This window comes from Mastomys coucha, unplaced genomic scaffold (assembly GCF_008632895.1).
Source record: "Mastomys coucha isolate ucsf_1 unplaced genomic scaffold, UCSF_Mcou_1 pScaffold7, whole genome shotgun sequence".
Lineage (NCBI taxonomy): Eukaryota > Metazoa > Chordata > Mammalia > Rodentia > Muridae > Mastomys > Mastomys coucha.
The window spans coordinates 62832369-62839870 of NW_022196913.1; the positions used below are offsets into that span (position 1 = coordinate 62832369).

Here is a 7502-nt window from a genome sequence, read left to right on the forward strand (position 1 = left end):
GCCTGGATTGTCTGTGTGTGTAGCATACACCACAAAATTTATAATTTTTATCATGAAGTCCATTTGAATTACTGACCTACCGTCATCACTATCCATCACTACAGTGTATCTTCCCATACCTGTGAGGCGGTCCCTACTCCCTTTTTTTCTAGCCCACTGGCAACCCATTTCAGTTTCTGTTGCTACGAATGGAATTTACCTTGCAAGTGGAAAATTTATTTTAATCCATCCACAAGGTTGATTTTCAAATCTGAAATAAAATACCAATAGCAAGGGCAACTGTCATTTTCATCGCTAGAGAGAGAGGGGGAGAAAGGGAGTGAGTGACAGAGAGGAGGGGAGAAAATGAATCACAAAGAGCTGGAGCCCCCAAATCACCTTTCTTCACTCCTGAAGCCTTGGCGACTCCCCGGGGCATGGAGGAAGATTTAGCATCAGAAGATGAAGACCTTTTGATCTAAGTCTAAAAGACCAGCAGAGAGCTAGAGAGCTTGGGAAGGTGTCAGAGGAAGCACAACTCTACAGGTCTTGTTGGGGTCTTAGCCTGAGCAAAGAGCATCAAGCCCGTGCCATCTATGTGCTACATGGCATCTAAAAAGGAAGGTAAAAGTAGATCTTTTGGAAACCTTAAAAAAATAATAATAAGGGCTGGAGAGGTGGCTCAGTGGTTAAGAGCACTGGCTGCTCTTCCAGAGGTCCAGAGTTCAATTCCTAGCAACCACATGGTGGCTCACAACATCTGTAATGGGATCTGACACCTTCTTCTGGCCTGCAGGTATACATGCAGGCTGAACACTGTATACATAATAAATAAATTTAAATGATAACAACAACAACAACAACAACAACAACAATAATAATAATAATAATAATAATAATAATAATAATAATAATAGCCGGGTATGCCTTTAATCCCAGCACTCTGGAGGCAGAAACAGGCAGAGCTCTGAGTTTGAGGCTAGCCTGGTGTACAGAGTGAATTCCAGGACAGCCAGGGCTACACAAAGACAGAAAAACCCTGTCTGAAAAACAACAACAACAACAACAACAACAACAACAGCAATAATAATAAATACAAGAAGCATGAAGCCTTGTAAAGCGGCCTTACTATTCAGAGATAACTTAAGTACACTTTTCCTACACAGTCCCCATGTGAACAGACCCCCATAATCTGCCTTGGATAACTGATACAGGAAAATCCTAAAGGTTTGGTTAGCTCCTTAGGGCACAACATAGAAGCAGGGGGTCCAGGAATAACATCAGCTGCCGTCCAGGCCAGAAAAAGAAATACTAGGTACCACGTACACACCGCCTCATTTCACCTTCCCACCAACCCCACAAAGAATAATGTTACTGTTCCCTTTACATATAAAAAAAAAAAAATAGTTCAGTAAAGTTAGATACACACAAGGTCATCGGCTTGTAAAACAGTTCACTTTACTAAGTCTCTTCCTCCAAAACCCATGCTTTCGATTAATATTTCAAGGTAAAAAGTACTTTTGTACCCTCGTAGCAAAGAAAGAAAATGATTTGTAGAAACCTCTTGGCTGAAGTGCCTTAATGCTTAAAAATAGCCCCAATTACTTCTCAGTGGGTTAAGTGTGGAACAAGCATGAGATGCAGAGACTCCTCTAGTCCCCAGGGGTTGGACTGGTGACCTGGGCCAATCACTCAGCTTTCAACCTTGGGTTCCAGGAAATTTTCCTTTGTTTTTGTTTTTCAAGAAAGGGTTTCTCTGTGTAGCCCTGGCTGTCCTGGAAATCACTCTGTAGACCAGGCTGGCCTCGAACTCAGAAATCCACCTGCCTCTGCCTCCCAAGTGCTGGGACTAAAGGCGTGCACCACCACTGCCTGGCAGATTTCAGGAAATTTACAAACAAAAGCTACTTCCATCTCTTCCTTCATCCCGAAACATTCTGAGTGAGGCTGAGATAACCGGCTTGGTAGCCAAAGATGTCGGGGGAGCCAAGGATGTCAAATGTTTCCATCTCTTCCCTCACCTCTTTAGTTAGAATTGCTCACAGAAGTCACCAGTTAAGGTTGAGATGCACAGAATAAGAGAGATCAGGATGTCTGTGCCATAGCCTCTCCTCCCAGAGCTCAGACATCTTTGTGGAAGGGGAGTTGGGAAAAGCGCAAGAGCAGAGCTGGTAGAGGCTGTTTTCCCGGAAAAGAGGGCAGCTACACACGGGAACTCACAACAGTTATGACGGCACACACGAGATCTATGCAAGCCCAAGCCAGACAAAATCCCAACCAGGGTGTTGGGGGGATCCACAAAATCCACCTGTAGCTGGGGAGATACTAGCATCTGATAGCTGCTGGAGAGAGGGAGTTGAGTTTAATGGTGCAATAGCTGGTATACTGACCTTATGCTGGGGCAGGCCTCACACCCATAGTAACTGACCTCATGCTGGGCAGGCTTCACACCCATAGTAACTGACCACATGCTGGGCAGGCTTCACACCAATAGTAATTGGGTAACACAAACTGGACTCAGATGGTTGAAAAGGGGAGAAGAGGAAAGAGAGGAGAGGGGAAAGTGGAAGTGAGAAGAGAAGAGAGAGGGAGAGAAAGAGAACGAGAAAGAGAGAATGAAGCTGGATGGGTTAAGTAGGTGGAAATGGGTCTGGAAGGAACTGAGGAAGGAAAAATGAATATGATCAAAATACATTGTAAGAAATTCTCAAAGAATTAATAAAACTTGCTTATGATGTTAGTTAACTAAAAACTTACTCCCCAGCACCTGCTGTTTGCAGAGCCTACAGTCTACAGTTAGGAACACCAAAAAGTATAAGCCACCATCCTTATATGAGGATATATCTCCAAGTCTGAGGACCTGTAATTTAGACAAAACAGAAACACAAAAAGACCTGCTGGGCTTATTATTCAGGTCTAAAATACAAACAAGAGGTTTAGCCAGGTGAGGTAGCACAGGCCTTTGATCCCTGCACTCTGGAGGCAGATCTCTGTGAGTTCCAGGCCAACCTGGTCTATATAATGGGTTCCAGGACTGCCAGGGCTCCATAGAAACCCCCTATCTCAATGTCCCCACTCCACGCTCCAAAGAAGAAGTTTTTATGTAAAAACATTAATGAAGCCGGGCGGTGGTGGCGCACGCCTTTAGTCCCAGCACTTGGGAGGCAGAGGTAGGTGGATTTCTGAGTTCGAGGCCAGCCTGGTCTACAGAGTGAGTTCCAGGACAGCCAAGGCAACACAGAGAAACCTTGTCTTGGAAAAAAAAAATAATCATTAATGAAGACTAAAAAAGTCAAGTTTTTCCCGAAACAAAATGGGAAGAGATGAGCCAAAAGAACTCTGAGGATGGAGAATTTGCAGTGAGAGAGAAGGCGTGTGAGCAAGAAGACAGCATAACTCTTCGTGGGTGGAGTGGGATGCATCAGAAAGAGAGACGGGTGGGAGACAAGAGACAAATCGAAGGAGACATGTCTGGTTGGTTTGTAAGCTGTCCCTAGAAGAGGGACAAAAAGCAATGATCTGGGCAGCCTGGTGAATGTTGGAACTTCTCAACCCTGCTAGATGAGAAGCAAACGGGTACTCAGAAGGCCTCCTCGGCTCCCCTCACAGACTGGGTAAAGCAGAGCTCTTCAATAAAGCAACACTGGGCTGTGGGAGCGTCTATGCCCCCCACCCCCGAAAGCTCAGATGGTGGCAGCCTTGTCACAGCCGCTCAACCCAGATATGCTGTGGGTCATGCAGGTGGACATGGTCCAGAGACTTAACACTTCCTTTGCTTGCTCCTTCCCACGGCAGGCCACCAGGCCATTGAGAGAGGGCAAGGACACTGTCCACCTCTGCTCCAAGGCCTCTGGATGCCCCGTTGTTCAGGGGAATCCTGTTTTGAAGGGAGCCCAGATAGAAAAATGCAAGGAGTGTAGTCTAAAAAGTCCTAAGACTGTGGTTTTCAACTCGGGGAGGGGGGGTGAAAGGGGGGTCACGACCCTTTCGCAGGGGTCGCCTAAGACCATCCCAAAACACAGATTCCTGACAGCAGCAAAATTATAGATATAAAGTAACAAAAATCACCTGATGGTTTGGGGATGGGGGTGGGGGGTCACCACAACATGAGGAACGGTATTAAAAACGGTCTCAGCGTTAGCAAGGTTGAGAAGCACTGTCCTAGACTCTTCGCGTGAGTGGGACTATCAGAAAACACTGGCCTTTCTCAGGCTTTTCTCAGAAGGAAGAGTAAAGTGAATCACACCAGTTCTCACCGGGGACGGACTCAGGACAAGCTGTGCACGCTTCTCAAACTACTCTGTAACCGCAAGGGTTTTGCGGAACCTGTCCCTGTGTCACCAGCAACTCACAACTTAGAAGGAAAACCTTCTGGCTTCTCCCTGGGATCCCCTCTCCTCAAGGAAACTGGAAGAGCCTGTCCCATGGATAAGGAGGTGGTGGCACAAAGACCACTTGTGCTCCATAGTCTGCCAAACTTGGCCCCGCACTGAGCATCTTCACAAGGGGAAGATCGGCTCCTCAGATAAATGAAAACTGTCTGTGTGCTCCTGCTTGCCGGGAAACAAATCCTGGCCAGCTCATTCCTGCTCAACCTGAGTACTGAAATGCCTGCAGTTTGTTTCCTATTTCACTAAAAAGTCCATGATGGAAGAAACAAGAGCGCCTGGAAGACAACAGACCTTGCAGCATCTCTCAAACTTTTTGATACAGAAACCGGCTGTGAGCAAATGCCATCTGACTAGGTTTCTCCTTTACCCACACCAGCACAGAAGCCAGTGTCCATGAACACAACATAACAGACCCAAGTGTTCGGAAAGCCAACCACTTGCCATAGTTCTTGAGGTTTCACCCACCCAAGTGTGGCCTCTCTCTGAGGCCAGCCCTGCAATGCCATCAAATCCCCCCAACCTAGAACAGGAACGCCTCCCAGAAAGGGGCAATCCTGGTTCAAGACGGGACTATTCCCAACACAAGCCAGAAGTTCCTTCCTCCGCTGTGCTCCGCTGCTCAGCACACCCAGGCTTTCCTTGGCAGGAGCCGGGTCTCTAGAGCTTTGAGCCCTGGAGGAGGTAGGCTTCCAAAAGAGACTTTTCTGCCCTCACTCTGCTTTGGGATTCTGCAGTTGCCAGGATCTGCAAGCCTGCCTAGCTGATGCAAACAAATGTCGGTGGTTACACCTTAAACTCGTGTTTGCTTACACATGCATACTGCACTCACCACACTTACACATACGTACCTTTCGTCCTCCATTGTGGGAGGCCCGGCAGGGTTAGTAGCCACCAAACTGTGCATGCACCCGGGAACTGGCGCCGCTCTCTGGGTCCTCCCAGCAGCCCCGTGAGGGACCCTGATCAGCAACCGTGATTCAGCATGGCTGCAACTGAGACCTCCTCCCTCCCAATCCTCCTTCTTCTGACTTACTCGCAGCAGGCTTCTACCGCAAAAGCGACGGTGCTAGAAAATGTCTTTACCCAGAGCTCCCTGCAGCCCTTTCAGCTGCTAAAAGCAGCAACCCACTCGCTTCCCCTCCCCCGCAGGCTGGCTTCTCCTCTGTCTCCTAGGAACAGCCACAGCTTTGGCGGCGGCGACCCAAGGGCTGTGCCACCTTTCCAGCTGCTTCCACATCTGCTCAGGCATCCCCAGCCCTAGCGTCTAGCCCACCCCACAGTCTCCTGCCTCCTTGGCTGCACTACAACGGATCCGAGAGATCCTCGCTAACGGTGAAAAGCTGACCCCTCCTTCTCTCCTCCTCCTCCTAGGCTATGAGTCTGTGGGCCTGGCCAGATTGCTGGAATGAGGAGGCCCCTCTGTGGCCTGCCATGGAGTTTACCCACCTGGGGAAATTCACTTGTGAGTAACATCAGCGCTGCCTGATTCCCCCTCCCCGAGCCCACAGTAGTTCTGAGATGCGACATTTAAGACAAGTGGGTGGGAGTGGGTGGGTGTCACAGAACTGAAAAGAATAAGAAGAATTAGGCATGGGAGATGGAGCCAGATGCGTTATGTGCGGAGAGAGGGGGAGGTGAAACTGAAACAAACCATCAGTATTACAAAATGCCAAAGACCGTTGCAGAGATCACCACAAGAACACTGCCACAGAACTGCTTTCTAAGGTCTGCCATACTGAACCTTATGCAGGCTGTGGCTCCAACTCACACGGTCTACTACCCAGCCCCAAAGCTCCTTGTGCTCTGTAACCTCCAGGTGTTGGCCCTACCTGGAAGGGCTCCTCTAACCTGGATCCTTGAATCTATATGGAAGTCACAGGTCTTCTAAAAACCTTCCCCAAATCACACCAGTGACAGCCGGCGGCCTCCAACATAAACTTTGAAGTTTACTGTTCACCTCCCCCTAACTAAATGTCCTGGAGAATTTGGTTTGTCACATGCCCTGTTTCTCGGGTTAAAAGACAATCTTGTGGAAGGCCAGAAGCTAAGTTTGTGTCTTCTAGCATTAACCAGGGCTTAGAGATAATTGGGCCCATTAGTGGTGAAAACTGTCTCAGAAGCTTTCCCAGCCATACAGAAAAAGAAAAGCCAGACACGGGTGCCCGTCCCTGCTTTAGGACCCCTCACCCATCAATACATCTCTGGAGGCACGGAGCAGCACTGGCTGCGTGGGCTTCGGCTGGGTAGCCTATGACCTCACACTCAGGTCTTCGTTCCTAAGATACTCCCCAGAGTCTCTTTCCATTCTACTAATTGTGAGTCTACAAAAGTTGAAAAGGTCCCCATTCTCCTCCTTGGTGTACCCTAGTCATCTGCCTAGTGGTGACGCTTTCCTGGCCTCTCATGTTCATGGGAACCTTAGGAGGGTATAAATGATGCAAGTGAAAATATGAGAGATGCTCCCTCCATGTTACTTGTACAATTCGGACCCACTAAGTTTCTTCAGCTGTTCAAGTCATCAAGCAAGGGAGGAAGGAGCGCAGGTCTAGAAGCTACAGGTGTTGATAACTTGGACTTAACATAACATTCTGACCTCAAGCCAGCTGAGTCTCAAGGTTCATCTCCCCAGACACACGGTGTCCTCTGAGCCGGACAACGACCCAGAGTCATTCTCCCAGGGACAGAGAAGAGCGCAGAATCCCTGCTCACACCCAGCAGCCCTGTCTTCACTTGTTCACAACCAAACCCTTCCTATCTTTCCCCCACCGCTTCCCTTCCTCCTCTAATCAGCTTCGTGGTTCTGTTCCAGATATTTCCTCTGGACATCAATCCTGGGGACCACAAGAAGCTGAGCATCACAAATAAGGAAATGGAATCCCAGAATCCGTGCCAGAGTGCAGGCAGGTCACTGGGCTAGGCAGGCGGCTGGGTGAGTCACGGGAGGGACAGAAAACTAACTTCCCTTTGTGTGTGCCTTCATTCACGTCTGCACCCTCCAGGAAAGGGGAGAGGAAAAGATCTGAGAAGGAAATCCTTAAGGACCGAATACACTCATGCTTCAAAATGAATGACTAGAGCCAACATAAAGCCTCAGGTGGTTTCCTCGCAACCTATCTTTACCATGCGAACCAG

General features: G+C 48.5%; 1 protein-coding gene across 4 annotated transcripts in view; it reads right to left on the reverse strand.

Moving 5' to 3' along the window:
- The window catches only part of Klhl3 (kelch like family member 3), a 130648-nt gene extending 124778 nt beyond the window's left edge, over positions 1–5870 (reverse strand). Inside the window, exons 1-2 of one of the 4 annotated variants that reach the window (XM_031358432.1) lie at positions 5817–5870; positions 5219–5329 (exon numbers count right to left, since the gene is read on the reverse strand). In XM_031358432.1, coding sequence (XP_031214292.1) covers positions 5219–5274 — 56 coding nt within the window. In that variant the 5' untranslated portion in view covers positions 5275–5329; positions 5817–5870. Of the gene's footprint in view, positions 1–5218; positions 5793–5816 lie in introns of those variants that run through there. The other 3 variants (XM_031358434.1, XM_031358435.1, XM_031358433.1) reach the window with 3 other exon arrangements.
- Between the last annotated feature and the right edge of the window lie 1632 nt (positions 5871–7502).